General features: G+C 43.6%; 1 protein-coding gene across 2 annotated transcripts in view; it reads right to left on the bottom strand.

The window, feature by feature from the left end:
* The window catches only part of CHST7 (carbohydrate sulfotransferase 7), a 40,798-nt gene extending 20,727 nt beyond the window's left edge, over window positions 1-20,071 (bottom strand). For both annotated transcript variants that reach the window (XR_005214494.1, XM_037821170.1), the window contains exon 1: window positions 18,432-20,071. Coding sequence is in view for 1 of the 2 variants with exons in the window: in XM_037821170.1 (XP_037677098.1) it covers window positions 18,463-19,893 (1,431 nt within the window). In the remaining variant the exon portion in view is untranslated. The remainder of the gene's footprint in view (window positions 1-18,431) is intronic.
* Between the last annotated feature and the right edge of the window lie 1,566 nt (window positions 20,072-21,637).

Genomic DNA, 21,637 nt, shown 5'->3' with positions numbered 1-21,637 from the left:
AACTCAGGAAGACAGTCACTTAGCATTTTAATCATACTTTTTTTTCAACCTTTGAAGCTGTTGTCGGGGAGGGGAGGGGAGTCAACTTCCTGTTGGCTTTAAAATTTGAGAACAGAAGCTTCAACCAAATGACCTTGCAACTCTGCAGCTCTCAGTGGCCTTCCTGCCTCCTGTTTCAAGTCAGGTAAAGGAGCCCTGGGCCTCCCAAGTGGATCTGGGAATTTGCACCTGGGGACCTCACTTCCCCTTCTTAAATTGCACTTGTAAATTTTTATCTGCCCTTCTTTCCTTCCCGTTTTCTTGGTCTCACCCCTGGAAGGCATGTGCCTGTGACTCAACTGTGCCGTGGCTTGTCACTGCCCACTGGCACCAGGTGAGCACCCTGGATTTACCACCAAAAGCAACTTCACAGAAGCTAAAAGTTGGGACTGGGGTTTAGCACTTCTGAGAGCTGAGATTTCTGGGTATTCAGCAGGCTCGGTTATCACAGCCTATTGTAACAGCCTTCTTCCTGGACCAACTCCAGAACAAATGGCTGCGAAAGGGCTTCAGCCTCCTTCTCAATGGCGATGTGTTCTGGTGGAATCTTCTCCCAGCATCCTAAACTGGAACCACCCTCTGTGGATGATGTTAACATCTAAGCTTATCAGTTAACCCAGGTTAAGCTTCTTACCCTTCCTGTTTTCACCTCAAATCAGTGAAATGCAGTGCCAAGGAAAAAGGAAATGACTGACAGTGTTTACAACAATAGAGCCATTAACTTTTTTTTTTTAAAGGGAGCTGCTTAGGAGTAGGGTTAAAATAATATTTGAAATACCAGAAATGGCAAAGTGCAAGCATTCTCTCACTGTGACTCTAAAGCAAAATGTAATGTGAAACATTTAGTGTTTTGCTAAACTGCACCCTCAAATTAGTATTTCACTAAACTGCACCCACAAATAGCCTAGAAATGTACTTTAAACAGCATAAGTGTTATAATTTCCATACTTTCAATGTGGAAAATTAAGTGGCAGTGGCAGGGGGTGACAGTTATATTAGCAATATTTCCAGTCATATTTAACTTGAAACAACTCTGCCTCAGGTAATAACAGGGACTGAGTAAAAACAACAAAACAACTAGTGCATGGGGGAGGGCGGAGGGAAGTGGAAACCAAGGGAGAAGCCATTTGTCTGAGCATTTGACCTACACCCCCCACCGCTGCCACCAGGGACACAGTCCCCCAGCCCCCACAGTGGAAGCAAAGGATCAACTTCTCTGCTTCAGAATTCAGAGTAAAACCTCAATCCATGTGAGTCATTCAATTCATGTCCCAGAGTCAGCCAGTGCAAAAATTAAAAGGCCTTTATATTTCCCTAATAGAAGATAATAAAATGTTTCCAACTTTATAACTGCCTCACCCCACCCTGCGCTAAAAGTTTCTCAAATGTTCTAGTTCACTTGAGCAAAAGCCACACCAGGATTAACAAAACTTGGAAACAGCTGAGTTTGCCTAGTTGACTTTTGTTTTTTCCTTTCATTGAGCTGTTCTGTGATGTATTTTTAATTGGCACACATAATTGCTTTTGTGAGTACCGCTGTTCCCAACTCAAATAACGGAACTGAGTCAGTATTTTATAAGACACATTTTGACCGCCCCCCTGCAGATGTTTGATAGCCACCAAGTGGGGGTGGGAAGGGTTAGGGAAGGAGGGCACAGAAGCTGGGACCTGCCACTCAGGCATCCCTTTGGTCCCCAACAGCTGCTATTGGTCAGCTGAGTGGCTGGAAGTGGCTGTGTGGAAGGCGCTGGGCTCTGCTCTTGATCATGCTTTAGGAATAAAAGGTTAGGATGGCCAGTCAGTGTACAGGTTCTGTGTGATCAGCCTAAGTCCAGCCCATCACTTCAGCTATCTGTGAGTGAGATATGCAGAGTGTTCCAGTTTGCTAATGCTGCTGGAATGCAAAACACCAGAAATGGACTGGCTTTTATAAAAGGGGGTTTATTTGGTTACACAGTTACAGTCTTAAGGCCATAAAGTGTCCAAGGTAACACATCAACAATCGGGTACCTTCACTGGAGGATAGCCAATGGCGTCCAGAAAACCTCTGTTAGCTGGGAAGGCATGTGGCTGGCGTCTGCTCTAGAGTTCTGGTTTCAAAATAGCTTTCTCCTGGGGCGTTCCTCTCTCAGCTTCCGTGCGTTCTTCAAAGTGTCCCTCTTGGCTGCAACAAGCTTGCTCCTTCTGTCTGAGCTTATGTAGTGCTCTAGTAAACTAATCAAGGCCCACGCTGAATGGGCAGGGCCACGCCTCCATGGAAATTATCTATCAGAGGTCACACCCTAACCAAAGGTGTCACTCACAGTTGGGTGGGTCACATCTCCATGGAAACAACCTAATCCCAATATCTCACAAGATTGGATTAAAGAATATGGCTTTTTCTGGGGGATATAATATATACAAACCAGCACACAGAGTGAGGCAATATGTTTTCCTACCATTTCCTACCCCTTCCTTAATCTAGTGAGGATAAAATGGCTCCCAGCTGAGAGCAGTTCCTATTGGCCCAGGACATTGGATTGTGTAAGCCAGCCATCACCCCCTACCGCCCCCTCCCACCCCCCACCCCCACCCCCTGCAGCACCCCCACCCCAGCTAACAGGATTGTCAGAAATCGCCATACCTACATTCAGGACACGGATTTTTCCTAGGTTCAAAATTATTTCTCTTCCCCTTTGTTGAGAAATAAAAATAAGTAAATTTTCTTTAAATGCAATATTATTGAGATATATTCACACACCATATAATCTATCCAAAGTATATAATCAGTGGCTCACAGTATCATCATATAGTTGTGCATTCATTACCATGATCAATTTTAGAACATTCTCATTACTCCAACATAAAGAAAAAAAAATAAAAATAAAAAAGAACACCTAAAATATCCTGTACCCTTATCCCCCCCCCTTTTTTCTTTATTTTATTACTCATCTGCCCATACACTGGATAAATGGAGTGTCAATCACAAAGTTTTCACAATCACACAGTCAGACAATAAAAACTATATAGTTTATAAAATTGTCATCAAGAATCAAGGCTACTGGATTACAGTTCAACAGATTCAAGTATTTCCCTCTAACTATTCTAATACACTACAAACTAGAGTATCCATATAATGCATAAGAATAACCTCCAGAATGACCTCTCAACTCTATTTGAAATCTCTTAGCCACTGAAACTTTATTTTGTTTCATTTCTTTTCCTCCTTTTGGTCAAGAAGGCTTTCTCAATCCCACGATGCAAGGGCCAATCATCCCTGGGAGTTATGTGCCATGTTCCAGGGAGACTTACACCCTGGGAGTCATGTCCCACGTAGGGGGGAGGGTAGTGAGTTTATTTGCAGAGTTGATTGAGAGAGAGAGAGGCCATATCTGAGCAACAAAAGAGGTTCTCTGGGGGGTGATTCTTAGGCATAATTATAAGTAGGCTTAGCTTCTTTGCAGGAATAAGTTTCATAAGGGCAAGCCCCAAGATTGAGGGTTCAGCCTTCTAAATTGCTAGTCCCCAGTGCTTCTGAGAATTTCAGGAATTCTCCAGGTGGGGAAGTTTAATAGTCCCAAATTTTTTCCTAGTCCCTCAAGGGGACTTCATATATATTTTTTTATTTTCTGCCCAAAATACTCTGGGATGTTTTGGGGTATTACATTAACCTGCACAGAACAACAAGATCTCATTATCTATTCTGGGTCCCACATAATTATGCTGTTTAAATAAACTGACCATACAAGTTAAATTAGATAGTGTGCTACAGAGAATATAAATTTTGTACCAAATAAACATCTCTTAAATAACAGTTAATCTCAGGAATAGATGCGACTGCTGTAAGAACTTACAATCTAGGAACCTTTACAATAAGCCTTATTGAACATTCTGTACTCCTGCATCATCGACCTGCATTGTCGATTGCCCTATCTCTGCCCATGTTCTATCCCGATAACCTATGCTCTCAAATTCAGTTCTCAGCATTTGCTCATTTTAGTTAGTTTATATTAGTGAGGCCTTACAATATTTGTCCTTTTGTTTCTGGCTTATTTCATTCAACATAATGTCCTCAAGGTTCATTCACCTAGTTGCATGCCTCACAACTTCATTCCTTCTTGTAGCCACTCAATATTCCATTGTATGTATACACCACAGTTCACCATTCCGTTCATCAGTCAATGTACCCTTAGGCCACCTCCATCCATGCAAATCGTGAAGATTGCTGCAGTAAACACCACGGTGCAAATATCTATTAGTGTCCCTGCTTTCAGTTCTTCCAAGTATATTCCAAATAACGGTCTTGCAGAATCATATGGCAACCCTATACTTAACCTCCTGTGGAGCCAAGACACTGCCCTCCAGAGGGGCTGCACTGTTGTACTTCCCTACCAACAGCGAATACTCTCTCTCCACATCTTCCCCAGCACATGCATCTTTCTGTTTATTTTTAAAATAGTTTTATTAACAAACCAAGCAATCCATCCTAAGTGAACAATCAATAGATACTGGTATAATCACATAGTTATGCATTTACCACCACAATCTATATGAGAACATTTCCGTTTCTTCTGTGAAGAAAGAAGAGGAAAAAAAAATAAAAGAATAAAGAATTAAAAAAATAAAAAAGGAGAAACAACAAGAATTCCATACCCCTTCCTTATATCCCCCTCTACTGACATTTACCTTTGGTTACAATTAATGGAAAAATATTATAATGTTACTGTTAACTATAGACCTAGTTTGCATTGACTGTATTTTTCCCATATACCATCTCATTTTCAATACCCTACAATGTTGGCATTCACTTTATCTCCCTCATGAAAAAACTTTATATTTCTACATTTAATCACCATCATCATCCACTCTAGGTCTTGCTAAGTTATACAGTCCTAGTTCTTATCCTCTATCTTTCCTTCTGGTGCCCTACATGCCCCTAGGCTTCCTCTTTCAACCATACTCACACTCAGCTTTGTTCATTATATTTACAATATTGTGCTACCATCACACAGTATTGTGCTATCCATTTCTGGATCTATATAATCAATCCTGCTGAACATTCTGTAGTCCTTCAGCATCAAATGCCTGATCTCTACCCTCTTTCTATCTCCTAATAGCCTGTGTTATCAGCTTTTAGCTCTCAAAGTTTGCTTATTAATTTTAGTTCATATTAGTGAGACCAAACAGTATTTGTCCTTTTGTTTCTGGCTAAATTCACTCAACATAATGTCCTCAAGTTTCATCCATGTTATTATATGTTCTGTGTCTTTGTTCTGTCTTAGAGCTGTGTAATATTCCATCGTATGTATATACCACAGTTTGTTTATCCACTTGTCCACTGATGGACATTTGGGCTGTTTCCATCTCTTGGCAATCGTGAATAATGCTGCTATAAACATCGGTGTACAAGCGTCCGTTTGTATCCTAGTCTTCAGTTCCTCTGAGTATATACCTAGTAATGGGATTTCTGGATCAAATGGCAATTCTATACTTAGCTTCCTGAGGAACCACCAAACTGCCAGAAGAAGTAAAATTTTAAAAGACATTCAACAGTGCCAGGGTTTCTATTGTTATTTGGGAGGGTGTGTGTGTTTATTTTCAGCCAACCATCTCCTTTGTGTAAAATAGTCCTGTTTTCAATTCCTACCAGCTGGGAAGGGGGGGTGGGAGTGAGGAGTGGGGAGTCAGGGCAGTGGGCACAGAAAGACAACAGAGTATAACTTTTTTATTTTTTGCAGAACCTGAAAAAAATGTATCATTTTTATTACACCCTTGTTTGTGTTATCCTTAATTGAAGCAAGAGACAGAATCTACTTTTACTGCTTCTAAAATCCATGTATTTAACAGATGCCAGCTCTCTGTTGGTTGAAAGGAAGTCCTAAGTTTAAAATATTATCTTGATTTTAGAAATTTTGGCTTACTGTTCCCATAATCTCTCTGAGGCAGTAATGAGCCTTTTTTTGATAAAATCTGGCCTCAGTCATACGGAAAGCAACTTCAAAGCTCTGGGGTATTTTTTCCTACTGCTCATCTTATCTGAATGTGTTTAATGACTTCTTCACTTAGCCTTTCAGTTCACTCCTGGGGCTGCTCGTAATCATCTTTACTAAAAGAACCCACAGTCTGGAACCCATATCCATTCCCCCATGTCTTACAAATGTTTCTGTGGTGTTTTATTTCAAGGCAGAATCACAGACTTCAGATCTTCAGATGGAGTGGTTTCTAAGCTTCTGGCCTGCTGATTACCATGACCAAATGCTATTAATCAAACAATATTAATCTCCCAAAGTGGTCCCTCCAGGCATTTGGATTTCAGGCCATATTTAAGGCTTCTTACTGGCTGGGCCAAGAGACTGCACTGTGTTCTCACAACTCTTCCGGTGCCTTCTGGGGCTCCTTTTATAACACTCCAAGAAGAACCTGCTTTAATGTAACACTCAACATAAGAGGCTTAGATTCCCCAATAAGAACATTTCTACTTCAGTGGCAATATTCAGAATGTGATTCTTCAGCAAAACTCCTTTTTGCTCATGTTCACTTCAGGGGAGGGGAATCTGCTGAACTGGAGCCTGTTCATGATTGAACTCAAATGTGGTGGTCCTCTTCCACAGCCTAACTTCCTAATTTAAAAATATTCATCATCAGCCAATGCTATAACGTATTCTCAGCATCCAGCATGATGGTCTTTAATATGAACAAGGCCAGCTGCAGGAAATGTCAGACCCAGGTGCTGGCCTGGTGTCCGTGGGCTTGGAGAGTGGGGAGCAAAGCTTAAGAATTCCAATTTTCATGAATACATCACTGAGTTCTCCAACTTTTCGCCAACTGAAACTGCTTCTTGTTCAGATCACAAATAGTTCTCCACTTCCCTATGTTCTTGAACTTGGGCCAAGGATGTTTCTTAGTCCCTACTGTTTTTATTGTATACTACACCTAAGCAAAAAGGTTGCTTTCAGTAGAGCAAGCTCACTCAGTTCCTTAACAAAGCAAGAGGATGAGAAGCCAGGGGACCTCACAGAGAGAGGGGTTCATTTATTAGCCACCTTGCTCAACTGGAATGTCAAACACAAAATAGGGCCAGTTTGGCTTTTTTAGTTTAATTCTCTTCCGTGTGGCACTTGCTAAGAGCAGGCTGAGAAGTGGCATACTGAAGAATTTTAAGTCAGTTGTTTATAAATGTTTTTTAAAAGGGTCACTCCCAGCTATTTATATTACATTTGTATTCATGGGAAGAAATTCTCTGCCCAGGCTAAAAAAAACTTTTTGAAAACTCTCTCAATCCTGCCTCAAAAACTGCAAATGGGCACTTTTGCCCTCCCTCCCCCAGAGAATACAAAGAGGGCCCTGAGAAGCATACTGAAAATGTATGAAGGGTTAAATCTTACTTAAAATCAGCTTCATTTCCCCCAATGATAGTCTCCTGAAATAGGTGATATTCAAGCAAATAGGTACAATCCACTGCAACAGTACCAGAAGGCGGCCATCTTAATAAGAATCTTTCTAAAACCTGACATCGTATGTAAGTGTGGTATTATAAGGGGATGGGAATTTTTGTGTCTAAATGTGCACAGTCCTTCAAAGTAATCATAGATGTGACACTTTCCAAATATATGTGGATTGTAAAAGGGCTAAGAAGTTGATTTCATCCGAGGTGTTACTACAGTCTGAGGTGTAAGACAAGTCTGAGGGTCAGAGAAAGCCAGGGTGCTGGGTGAAAGGATTTTTCATCCATCAAACTAGCCATGATTAAAAAATTAGATAAAATCCGTGTTGTTGAAAGTCTAGGAAACAGTCACTCCAAGAAACTGGTGGAGGGGTGAAAGTTCATGCAACTTTGAAGAACTCAAGATGTAAAAAGTTTATACCATTTGCTACATAGGGTCACTCTACTCTAGGAATTTTTCTTACAGGTATACTCACATGTATGTAAAGATAATATAAGGATGCTATTAAAATGTATTACAAATGTATCAATGAACAAAAAACTAAAACAATCTAAATATCCTCCAGTAAGGAACTAGCTATGTATGCTATAATATATACCTACAATGAAATACTATACAGCCATTAAAAATATGATGGCATAGGAAGATTTTCAAAGTATTACTTGAAAAAAAAATAAAGTGCATGTTTTAGTTTCCTTGGCTGCTCAAGCAAATACCCAGGAATAGAGTTGGGTTAAAAATGGGAATTTATTCTCTCATGGTTTTGAGGCTAGAAGAAAATTCAAATCAAGGCGTTATCAAGGTGATGCTTTCTTCCCGAAGACTGGTGTTCTGGGGCTAACTTCTGGCAATCCTTGGTCCTTGGCTCCTTTGTCACACAGTAATGCACATGGTGGCCTCTCCATTCTCTTCTGGGTTCCATTGAATTTCAGCTTCTTTGCTTCTGTGGCTTTCTCTGTGTGTGTGTGAATTTCACTCCCCTTATAAAGAACTCCAGTAACAAGATTAAGACCCATCCTTAATGGATCGGGCTATACCATAACTGAAGTAACCTCATCAAATGGTCCTACTTATATTAGCACATACAGCAATTGTTAAAAAAAAAAAAGCTGAAAAAGAGTCCAGACTTCAATTAGAGATATGAATGAATCAGATCTGGTTAGGACTAAGGCAAATTGGGCCAAAGGGTAAAGGATGATACTGACTGTTTTTTTTTTTAATTTCATTTTGAAATAAATTCAAACTTACAGGAACAGTTGCAAAAACAATACAAAACCCAGACACAGAACTCAAGCACACCCCTCCCCCCTCCCCCGATACTCCGATCCACCAACTTTAACATCCTGTCGTTCCATTTCTTTCTTTCTCTCCCTCCCTAACATCCATCATCTATTGCTCTGTCTTCTGAACATATGAGAGCTAGCTGCACACATCCTTGAACAAACACTATAATTCACATATACAATTCCCATGAACAAGAACATTCTTTTATGCAATTCCATTAAGCGCAGCTAAGAAGTTCAAGAAATTAAACACTGATACAAAGCTTACATTCTATATTTCCTTTTTTTGTTTTGTTTTGTTTTTTCTTATGTCCCCACTGTGTCCCTTTGAGCCTCCTGTCCTCCATCCTCAGATCCCATCCAGGATCATCCTTGGCATTTGATTGTCATTGCCTATTTAGACTGTCTTTTTCTTTTTTTTTTTTTTCAATTGCGGGAACATATATACAGCCTAAATCTTCCCATTCCAACCCCTCCCTAGCATTCCATTAGTGGGATTAATCACATTTAGAATGTTGTAATGCTATCACCTTCCCACCATCCATTACTAGAAATTTCCCTTCACCCCAAACAGCAACCCTACACTCATTCCTTAATTCCCCATTGCCCCTTCCCCCACTTCTCATAACCCATACTCTACTTTTCATCTCTATGGTCATATTCTCTGATACTTTCTTTGTGTTTACCATGGGGCTTAAATTTAACATCTGAAATCTATAACAATCTTGTTTTTCTTTGATACCAACTTAACTTCAATAGGACACGTAAACTGTGTTCCTATACTCCTCCATTCCCCCACCTTTATGTAGTTCTTGTCAAAAATTACATATTTTACATTGAGTCCAAAACCACTGATTTATCATTACAGTTTATGTATTTTAGATCCTACAGGAAGTAAATAGTGGAGTTACAAATCAAAAATACAGTAGTATTGGTATTTATATTTACCATGTGATCTTTACTGGAAATCTTTATTTCTTCATGTGGTTTCAGTCAATTGTTTCGTGTCCCTTCCTTTCAGCCTGCACAATTCCCTTTAGCATTCTTATAGGACTGATCTACTGGTGATGAAGTCCCTCAGCTTTTGATTATCCGGGAATGTTTTCATCTCCCCCTCATTTTTAACCCCCAGGTGTTTGTGAATTTTCTAAGTCTCTGATGGTTATTGACTTCTATCTGTATTCCATTGGGGTCAGAGAATGTGCTTTGAATAAATTCAATTTTTTTAAATTTATTGAGGCTTGTTTTATGTCCCAGCATATGGTCTATTCTGGAGAAAGATCTGTGATCACTAGAGAAGAATGTGTGTCCTGGTGATTTGGGATGTAATGTTCTATATATGTCTGTTAAATTTCTCTGTATCTCTCTCTCCTTTCTTTGTTTCTCTGTCGGTAGGGCTCCCTTTAGTATCTGAAGTAGGGCAGGTCCTTTAATAGCAAAATCTCTCAGCATTTGTTTGTCTGTGAAAAATTTAAGCTCTCCCTCAAATTTGATGGAGAGCTTTGCTGGATAAAGTATTCTTGGTTGGAAATTTTTCTCTCTCAGAATTTTAAATATGTCATGCCACTGCCTTCTCACCTCCACAGTGGCTGCTGAGTAGTCACTAGTTAGTCTTATGTTGTTTCCTTTGTATGTGGTGAATTGCTTTTCTCTTGCTGCTTTCAGAACTTGGTCTTCTCTTCAGTATTTGACAGTCTCATTAGAATATGTCTCGGAGTGAGTTTATTTGGATTTATTCTATTTGGAGTTCACTGGGCATTTATGCTTTGTATATTTATATTGTGTAGAAGGTTTAGGAAGCTTTCCCCAACAATTTCTTTGAATACTCTTTCTAGACCTTTACCCTTCTCTTCCCCTTCTGGGACACCAATGATTCTTAAATTTGGACGTTTTATTTTATCTATCATATCCCTGAGATCCATTTCGATTTTTCAATTTTTTTCCCCATTCTTTCTTTTGTTCTTTCATTTTCCGTTCTGTGGTCCTCGAGGATGCTGAGTCGTTGTTCAGCTTCCTCTTGTCTTGTACTATGAGTATCCAGAATATTTTTAATTTGGTCAACAGTTTCTTTTATTTCCATAAGATCATCTATTTTTTTATTTACTCTTGCAATATCTTCTTTATGCTCTTCTAGGGTCTTCTTCATGTCCTTTATATCCTGTGCCATGCTCTCATTGTTTGTCTTTAGTTCTTTGACAAATTGCTCCAAGTACTGTGTCTCCTCTGATCTTTTGATTTGGTTGTTTGGGTTTGCGTTCTCCATATCGCCTGTTTTTATCATATGCTTTAAAATTTTCTGTTGTTTTTGGCCTCTTGGCATTTGCTTTACTTGATAGGGTTCTTTCAGGATATGAAAAACACCAATCTCTAATTTGTCAGAGCTACAGCTTGGTGGCGTACACTTTCTCTAACTAACCAGCAGATGGTGTCTGCGAGTCATCTACTCCCCTCCAGTCAGTTCTCCCCAACTTTGTCTTTGTGGTGTGTGGGGGTCTGATTCTTGTGGGGTTCAATTGGTGCACCAAGTTTGGGTGTGTTGTTGGTGCTGTCCTCCCTGAATGTGGGGCATGTGTCTGAGTGATTAGGGAGGCAGGGCAGCTTTAATAATCAAACCTCCCAGGTGTTCCCGGAGATTTAAGGCTGTTGCAAAAGTCTAAGCCTTCATTTCAGTCTTGCCACAGATTGTCTCTGCCGCTGACCCACAAGTCCTTGGTATTGGCGTAGGGTCCCCGGGATTTCCGAGCAGGCCCCCCTTCCCAGCCGTGCTCTTCCAGGACCTCTGCTGAGGGAAGGCTGTGCCATGTCACAAGTGCGTACCGGCCTCCAGGGAAGCCCTGGGCTGCTGGGCCATGCAGGGGCATTCCCAGCCTGCTGTAAAGATGGCTGAATGAGGCGTGTTAATTTCCCCCTTTTCACACAGCTCCGCCTTCCCAGCTCCAGGACAATTAGCTGTGGGTACACTAAAGGCCACTGTCCACGGCCAATATCGTGGCATGTGCGTGTGTTGCGGGAAACACTTCCCGTCACACTGGGACCCTTGACGCGGCTCTGGCTCTGGGCAGGAGCGTTCCCAGCCCGCCGGGAAGATGGCTGCAAGGGGCACGGTTTCTTTCTCCTTTTGGCTCCTCTCTGCCCCCCTGGCTCCGAGACAATTTGCAGCAGATGTGGGAAGGGCTATCTTCCACGCCAGATACTGAGGCGTTTGCAAGGCCCGCTCCTGCCGCGCTTCACTGCACGGTTCTCACCGCTGTATCCGCAGCCGCTCCCAGGCTTTTTTTTTTTTTTTAAAAAAAAAAAGAACTAGCCCATCTCCAAACGCCAACCCATGGTTTCCCCACACCGCAGTGCGGCCGCCGGACTTTCAGCCAGCTCACTCACTCGTTTCAGAATGCAGACTCCCAGTTTCACCAAATGCGTGGTTCCTGTGGTTTTAGCAGACCTTGTCCAGCTGGTGCATCACTGGAACTGGTGTTCTGGGTCACTTTCTGACTTTTATCTAGTATTTTTCACGGAGGTGTTTTTTTGCCCTGTCTCACCTAGCCACCATCTTAGGTTCTCCTGACTGTGTTTTAAAACTTCAACTTCCGTGTGAGACCAAGGGAAGAGATGTTTATTTGGTGCAGGATCTATATTTTCTATAGTACACTAAATAATTTAACTTGTACGGTCAGTTTATTCAAACACCATAATTGCATGGAACTTTGAATAGGAAGTAAGATCTGGTAGGTTTGTACAGGTTAGTGTCCAACAGCAATACATCCCAAAGTAATTTGGGCAGAGAATAAAAATATATATGCAGGGCCCCCCCTGAGTAGCTGGGGGGAAATGCGGAAATGTTGGATTTCCCTACCTGGGTTGTTGCTGATGTTCTCATAAACAGTGAGGACTGGTGGTTTGGTATGCCAAGCCATCTATCTTGGGGCTTGCCCTTATGAAGTTTGTTACTGCAAAGGAGAGGCTAAGCCTACTTATAATTGTGCCCAAGAGTCTCCTCCCGAGTACTTCTTTGTTGCTAAGATGTGGCCCTCTCTCTCTAGCTAAGACAACTCAGCGGGTGAACTCACTGTCCTCCCCTCTACGTGGGGCCTGACTCCCAGGAGTGTAAATCTCCCTGGCAATTTGGGACATAACTTGTGGGGATGAGCTTGGCCCTGACATCATGGGATTGAGAAAACCTTCTTGGACCAAAAGGGGGAAGCAAAATGAAACAAAATAAAGTCTCAGTGGCTGAGAGATTTCAAATGGAGTTGAGAGGAGAGGTCACTCCGGTGGACATTCTTATGCACTATATAGACAACACATTTTAGGTTTTAATGTATTGGAATAGCCATAAGTAAATACCTGAAACTATCAAACTCCAACCCAGTAGCCTTGACTCTTGAAGACGACTGTATAACTATGTAGCTTATAAAGGGTGACAGTGTGGTTGTGAAAACCTTGTGGATCACACTCCCTTTATCCATTATATGGATGGATGAGTAGAAAAATGGGGACAAAAACTAAATGATAAATAGGGTGGGATGGGGGTGATAATTTGTGTGTTCTTTTTCACTTTTATTTTTTATTCTTATTCTTTCTGGTGTAAGGAAAATGTTTAAAAATAGAATTAGGTGATGAATGCACAACTATATGATGGTACTGTGAACAGCTGATTGTACACCATGGATGATTGTATGGTATGTGAATATATCTCAATAAAACTGAATTTAAATAAATAAATAAATAAATATAAAGGTCCTACTTATAATGGGTTCACACCCACAGGAATGGATTAGATTTAAGAGCATGTTTTTCTGGGATACATACATATTCAAACCACCACACTGCAGAACAATAACTACAGTTCTATCCCATTCGTGTATATAAAGGCTACAAATTTCCTTTTTAACTTGCATAAAGCATTTCTTAGACATTATTATCACAAGACATTCAGTGTTTGTTTCTAGGAAGTGAGACTAGTGGTATTTTATACCTTTCTATACTATTGAATTTTTTTTTACTACATGCTTATATTCTACAAATTTTTAAAAACAGAGAATACCTGAGTATTTTTTTAAAAATCGTCTGGCTGGTTTTATCATCCCAATAAAAGGGGCTGCTACCTGCCTCAGAGAGCTGAATTCAGGACTGAATGAGACAACATGCATTAAGTAGCACAATGCACAAAAATAGGCACTCAATAAATGTTAATTCCCCTTAGTTCTAAGAAATCTTGAAAACGTCTAGTCCACTCTTCTCTTCTTATTGGTAAGAACTCCAAAGCCACAAAGGTTTAGGGACTCCCCAAGGTCAGTCAAGTGGTAACCAGTGAGCCAGAGGCTTCTGAACCCTAATATAAAAACTACCTACCTATGAGCCAAGGAATGACTCTGTCACTACTACTGACCAGAAATTGATCTCAATACACAGCCATGATAATGCCTAATTACTAAGCCACAAGGGAGCTGAAGCTTCCTATTTTAGTGTGAAAATAAAATAGAGGATGATGTTGACTAAGTATGTCCTCATTAGTTTCTGAAACACTCTCATGCTATAGGACTAGAAAAAGTCTTACGAGGCCACTGGATTCATCATCTACTTCCAGGCAGGGTGATAATTAAATTATTTCAAAAGCATTTTTAATGTAAGAGTTTTTACGTAAGATTTTTCTTACATAAAAATCTACAGTGAAAGCATAAGTGAAAACATAAAAATATTTTATCTATAAATTTTTAGAAAATTATATAATGAAATAAAAATTATGGACATGCTCTGGTTGTTGTGTTTATATAGTGTCAAGCAATTTGTTTAATGGGTCTTTGTAACTCAATTTGCAGAATTAATTAATGGTTTCCTTGTTAGAAAAAGCCTTGGTAATTCCTTCCAATATCCAAAAGTATCCTCACTTTTCCAGGAAGTCATCAGAAATCTTCATTTCTTTGATTTGAATCAATTTCCTGCCCTTGTCACATTATAAGTGGAAATAAAGTGGGTACTCAGTATGATTTCTACCATTTAATAAAAACTGACTACCTTTGAGCAAGGAATGTCTCTGTCACTAATTTATGGCTACAGCTCACTTTGCAGGATTGGCCTCTTCCCCGGCCTCACTCACCAGACTTGATGAGTCTTAAGTTTTCCTACAAACCAAATCCACCATCAACTGAGGCAGTCCTGCCTGGGAAGGCAGGCCCAAGTAGGAGCTCCAGGAATGTCTTCCTCAAAGGCAACACTAACTTCACAAAGGAGCAATAATGATTTGGACATGGATGTGTTTTTTTTTTAAAATTGTTCATACCTTACTGCAGCTCAGGCACTCAAATACCTATCTATATGCATATAGAGAGACACATACCTAGCATCCTAACTTCCAGCCTGCTGGTTCCAACACAGCACTCAGGTTGATTTGCTATTGGGAGTTTAAAAAAATTTTGTTGCTTGAGAAATTCTGTGCAGGAGCCATGTTTAACAAATGCCTATTCTTTAGCAGTCTGTGCTTAAGTAGCAAGTTCTCCTTTCAGTGATATTTGTACATAAGCCTATTTTGGGGCCTAATAGCCTGATTAAAATGGAATGCCTTTCAAAGTGCTTTGGGAGGGATTTGGTGGTGGCTGGCCGTTTCTTTTTTTGTTTGGATGATTTTTTGAGAAAGAAAGCTTTCTGGTTGTTAGGGCTTAGATTACAGTGTACTTATGTCCTTTCCTAATTTCTTTCAAAGGGTGCCGTATATTTTGTCAAAAATGCCTAAAATGCATACAGGAGTGAAATCTTGGATCCTACCAAGGGCAGAGGTCAAAGGGAGACATGCGAAAAAGGATTAGATATTATATCAGTCTGTTCAGAACAGTAGTGGATAGATTGTGTACAATGAAGGATTATTAGAATTACGGACAACAAAGCATTTGAAAGGACTGTGAGATGGTGATAAATGGGGCTTTGTATAATTTAGTCACATGAGGGAAAAGTTCTCTACCTCCACCCTGTACCCTTTGATCAGCTTCCTTACTTTCTACATTTTAACAACCCTGTGTAGTCATGTGCGGATGTGACGCTTGGAGCTGTGGCTATCACCTTGTGACAGTGGGAAGATAAGCTGGAGAATGAAAGCCAAGAAGATGTAAAAGATGGAGAGGAACTGGGTCCTTGGTGATTTGGTTCAGGGTGCTGCAGTCACCACACGGACCTAAAAAGGCACACTAACTCCCTCCCAACCGAATCCTGTCATCCTGGCTATCAGACATGAACCATCCAGATGTCACTCAGGTTAATTCATGTATGGTCTCTCTTCACTGCTGAGTGAAATGCATGCTCAGAAGCCCCATGGGGACGACAGCTGTAGAGTCACCAGCTTTCCTGTGAAAGCCCAGGATTATTTATTGATTAGTTCAGTAGTTGGAATATATTAGTAATAATGCTAAGTGTGTTTCCCACCCCAGACTAGCCTCTAAGCCTGGCTGGGGTGCCAGCGGATGCCAAGGGGGACCAGTAAGGGTGTGTTATAATGGAGAAATTATGAGCCATGGAGTCGAACACCAAACCCTGTTCCACTCTCACCAGCCTAGATGTGACTTTGGGCAAGTTACTTAACTCCTTTGAGCCTTGCATTTCTCATCTGTAAAATTGGTATAAATAATGATGTATGTAAAATGCCCAACTCAATGCATTTAACATAGCCCTTTAATAAGTATCCATTCCCTTCCCTAGAGTAGAGTGTGACAGACTTTTGGAAAAGCCATCAGTGGGTCAGTAATGTTATATTTCTAGAAACCAGCCTGCTTTCTCCAGTTGGATTTTAATAAATCCGGTGGTTGGTGATGACATGGTGGTAAGTGCCTAACAATTCCAGAAGAAACGTGGGAAGGCTCAGACACCAGTATGGAAGAGTCTAAAGCTTGCTCCCAAATGTCCTGTAGCCCCCAAAGGAAGCTCCATCAGCCTTCCAAACAGCGGCTCCAGTGGCTTCCCCCACAGTCACTGACAGCTGCGAAGACCAACATCCTAGAGGATGAAAGCTATGTCCTTTAACCCTTCTCTTTATTTTTATTACCTCATCCCTAGCCAACATCTCACATGGTGTACTCAATAAATGCTGACTAAAATGGAAAAAAAAAATAAAAAGGAAAAATTCTGGGAGACTGACATTTCTTAAAGCCATAAAATGCTGCAGCAGTTGTCCTGGAGAGGAATTCCCTCAGACTTGTGAGTGAGGGTTAGGGATCATTATGTTTCATCTGTAAATACAGGATTCCAGATGGAAGGATGTTTTTGTTAAAATGTGACAAGTCACCCTGTGCCTGCCTTAACTTCCTTCACTCCAGAAATCAGGAAGGAACGCAGATTTCCTAGCAATTACAGAAACTGATCAAGAAAACCATTTGATTACCAGGAGAAAAAATCAGCCAGCTTCCGAAATCACTCTGTTACCCTGACTCCATTAAGAACAACAAAATCAATCTTCATTAACATCTTCACCCTTTGTCCTCAGAGCATCACCCCTGAGAAATGCTAAATAACTATAAAATAATGAATGGAAACTTAAGTCACTTCCGGCCACCCAGCACTGCTTTTCCTTCTCTTCTAAACTACACAGGGCAGAAGGCTATCCCCTTCCAAGTCACCCAAATGCATTCCCATGTCACTGTCACCATCTTGCAGAACAAACTCTTCCCTTAGCCCAATGTGCAGTCAATACACTGATCAGACACTGAGCACTTTGAGCTCAGTTTTCATTTAAGCCCCGTTTTAGCATCTTAGGAGATAAGCTTTACAACAAGGGGGAAAAAAGGAGGGGGGGATGTCTTTTCACAAAGCTCCTTCTGCAGCTAAAGCCAAAACTATTATTGCCAACCTAAGGTTCCAGCTCTCAAACGGATGAGGCAAAGTGGGGAAAGCCCAGCTCTGAGGTATCCCCTAGGCATTAAAGGACAGCTTTTGTGACCTTATATGAACAGGACATAGTCAAATATCCTGCAGAGACGCCAGCCACTGAGAGAGGGAGAGAGATGCCACTTGAGCCAGGGGAAAGCAAAAGTCTGTTCTACTCCACTATACCAGTGCCTGAGACACATAAGTGTGCAAAAACTGTTGCAAGAGCGCCCTCGCTGTGCCTGCATGCTTGGTTACTCCAAAAGAAAGCCCCGAAGACTGAGCATGAGAGAAATGAGACAGAGAAGGGATATGAAACAGAAAGTCAGCGGTAGGTAGGGTTAGTTATAACTTTCCAGCAAACCCTGCTCTTTCTGGCTTTCTCTATGCCTGCAAACACTACTGCAAAAAGTTTCCCCGTAGGACAGATTGGCATCAAGATAAATTCATGATCGCCAACCCCAAATGGTCTCCGAAAGCCTATATTTTTCATATCAGTTCCCAGAGTCGAGTTCCACTAATGATTATTTCAAACCTTCTCTACTCTTCTCAGACCTCTGACACTCCTCTTTTCATTCTCCCCCGTTCTCAACAGACGACATTACCTCCTACTTCTTAGAGCGCGAAAAGCACTGGAGCGGGAGTGCGGAGAGCTGGGTGCCACCTCACCCACACTTAAACAATCTCTCTTGTCTCAGGGTCCTCCTCTTAGGAGGCAGGTGGCCAAGCTGGAGATCCCAACGAAATCTCCCGAATTCTTTGAGAAGGACTTTCCCACCCACTCTGGTCAGGCTCCCCGAAGACCCTCCCCCCGCCCCCATCCTGCCAAGGGCCAACTTACCCGGATCCACCCTGGGGGTGGGGGTGGGAGGCTACGTGGCGCCTTCCATCTCCATCTTCTGAGGCATCTCCTGGTCCCTGGGCGGCTCCACGTCGCCCTCCTCTCCACTGCGAGGGTAGGCCAGCAGACGCATGGCTGGAGCACAAGCGGCTTCCACCTGGCGCACCTGCTCGCGACTCAGACGTTCCCGCCAGGCGTGCACCGCCTCGCGGGCGTCGCGCGCCGACAAGTGGAAGGGCCGGTCCGCGCCATAGGCGGTGCCGCGCGTCATGTTGAGCGCGAAGTCTTCTAGCGTGGCAAGCGCGCGCAGCCCGGCAAAGTGCAGCAGACGGCGAAGCTGGGCGCTTGGCTGCCGCACCAGGTCCTCGTAGCGCAGTCTCAAGTAGCGACGCCGCAGCCAGGCGGGCGCGCCGCGCGCGAAAAGCAGGTCTCGCAGCCACGCTTCACAGATCACCTCGAGCGCGCGGGTCAGGAAAAAATCCGCCCGCGGCGCGGCCGGCTGCGCGCGAGATGGGACCCCGGGGCGCGCGCCCACGCCGTGCGCCAGCAGCACACGGTGGAAACGGTCGCCTCGCTGGCGGGTGCGCAGGACCTGGATACTCTCGCGCAGCAGACCTTGCCTAGATTTAAGGCGCGAGTTGTGCACAGCCCGCGGGTCGCGGAAAAGTTGCACCACCTTGAGGTTGAGGCCCGGGTCACGCAGCAGTGGCACCAGCACGCCCAAGTCGAGGAGGCGCACGTCCTTGATGACCACCACCGGGTACTTGCGACACTCGGCCTCCAGGGCTCGGAGCGCCACGGGCGGACAGCTGCGCTCGCAGGCGGCGTCCTCGACGAGTCCGACCTCGGCGCGGGCACGGGGCGCGCCGGGGCACAGCGGCGGCGAGCAGATGACCTTGTTGGTCCGCCAGCGGAAGAGGGCGGCCGTAGTGAGGTTGGCAGCGTCCAGGGCGCGCGCGGCAGGGTCCCCCGGTGGCGCGTACAGCTGCAGCACCGAGAAGTCGCAGCGGAAGAGCGAGCGCAGCATATCGCGCAGCGCGCCCTGCAGGCTCTCGGCGTCGCCGGGATACAGCGCCTGCCATACGTGCCACATCGGCTCGTACAAGTAGAAAACGTCCGGGTGCTGGTTAAAGAGCTCGCCCAGGAAGGATGAGCCTGTGCGCCAGGTAGCATGCACGTAGATGTGCTGCTTCTCGCGAGATACGGCTTCCCCGACGGCGCTGCTGAGGTTGCCGGGGGACCGGGGGGACCGCACCTCCGTGCCCTGCTCGCGTTCGCCAGCCGCCGCCGCCTCCAGGCTCCAAACTCCCAGGCTGCGCTGCAGGCCTGGGCAGTGCCCGGCGCCCCCCCGGTCCCGGCCGCCGTCCAGCACGGAGGGGACGAGCAGCAGTACCAGCGTGTACAGCACTAGCAGCAGCGCAAACTTGCAGTACTCTCGGCGCCGCCGTCGCCGCCCCTTCATCGTTCACCGACCTCCCCCAGAAAGAGTCGAGAGCCCTTCCTCTCCTCTTCTTCAGAAATCCAGCCCTGAGGCCGCTCCTCCGGCCTCTTCCGACCTCTCTGAGCCGGGAGAGGCGAACCACCGGGACTGTTCATCCAAAATGGGAAGCTTCGTAGGCGGTGGTGCTAGTCGCCGCGCTCCTGTCCTGTCTCGAATCAGCGGGGCTGGAAAGCCGCCTATTGGCCGGCTTGGCAGCCGCCCCGCCTTCAACCCTACGGCTTCTCCCCGCCTCTCTACCCTCCCGGGTTGGCCAAAACACTCTGCCAAATCTGGGCGGGGTTGCTGCGGAGAGGGGACGCCGGCTGGGGCGCAGGGAGCCAAGACCCCACCTTTCCCCACGCCCTCCATAAAGTAGTCAAGTCTTAAAGAATTGACTTAAGGCAAGGGTGGGGCTCGTGTGTACAGACTGTACCCAGTGACGGACGTGGACCCCACCCGGAGACCCCACTGCCTCTCCACGACCATCTCAGCCCTAGGCAGATAACACTGGCCTCCACACTGTTTAGGGCGGGGTCCCCGGTCCACCATCTCTATCCAGCACCCAATTAGCCCCGGGGTGGGTTATTACTGAGTTCTGGACTAAAAGTCTCGACTAAGATACACGACTGTATGTTGTGTGGTAGTTATAAATAAAGAGGTTAAATTCCCCGGGGGTGGATGGAGGTACTACTGCACTCATGCAGAGCATTTAATAGGCAAGGTCTACTCTTCGTGAAATTGTGAGTGTTGTGTTCCTTAGAGTTTTGCCAGCTGAGGGCCCCACACATTTTACAGACATCCTAAGGCTCAGTTTACTCATCTGTAAAATAATTTTTAGTGCCTTCCTATTTCCTAGGGTCAGGAGATTTGGAGGCCATTTGTTACTGCAGCATATTCTGGCTCATTCTGACTGAGAAGTAAAAGACATTTTACAGAATCAGAGTGGCAAGTTGGTGAGCTTTCTCAGGAGCTCAGTGTTTAAAAGGACACATCAGGAATGACACATACCCAAGAATAGATGAATATATAACTCATAAGAGGAGTGACAGGAAGTCCAAGAGGCAGATTAAGCTTAGATTTACAGAAACAAAAAAGGATAATTTTTGCTCTGTTTCGGCAGGATACTGGACAAGGAAAGGAGAGCTTCCTCTCACCCCCTTGGGGAAGATGTTGTAAAAGTTAACAAAAGATAGAAAGCAGCTCTACTCAGCTCCAGGAGGGAGAAGGCTGTTCAAATTGGGAAAGTTAAGAACTTCTCCAAAGATCTTCCCCTATGTTCTTTTTCCTCACTGAAAATGCTCCAGCTTTGAAATCACTGGCTCAAGCATCCTGCTTTCTGTCCATAGTTCCTCTTTTCAGTTCCTCCCTATTTTGTGAACTCATTGACCACTACCCCTACTTTCTTCTCAGTTTTTCCTATTCAGCTAAGATACCCCTGATGATTATTTTAAAAGCACTCTTACCAATAACCTAAACTCCCTTTCCCTCTGTCTTTTCATTACTCATCTAGCAAAATCCCCCAAACCCTGCTTTGTGGCTTTCTCTGTGTCTGCAAACACTATTGGAAAAAGTTTCTCCGCAGGATAGACTGACATTAAGATAAATTTATGATCATCAACCTCAATGGTTCCCAAAAGCCTATATTTCTCATGTCAATTCCCAGGCTCAAGTTCATTATGATTATTTCAAACCTTTTCTACTCTTTTCAAACTTCTGAACCCCCCCC

This window comes from Choloepus didactylus, chromosome X (genome assembly GCF_015220235.1).
Source record: "Choloepus didactylus isolate mChoDid1 chromosome X, mChoDid1.pri, whole genome shotgun sequence".
Lineage (NCBI taxonomy): Eukaryota > Metazoa > Chordata > Mammalia > Pilosa > Megalonychidae > Choloepus > Choloepus didactylus.
This window is presented reverse-complemented; position numbering and strand designations above follow the sequence as displayed.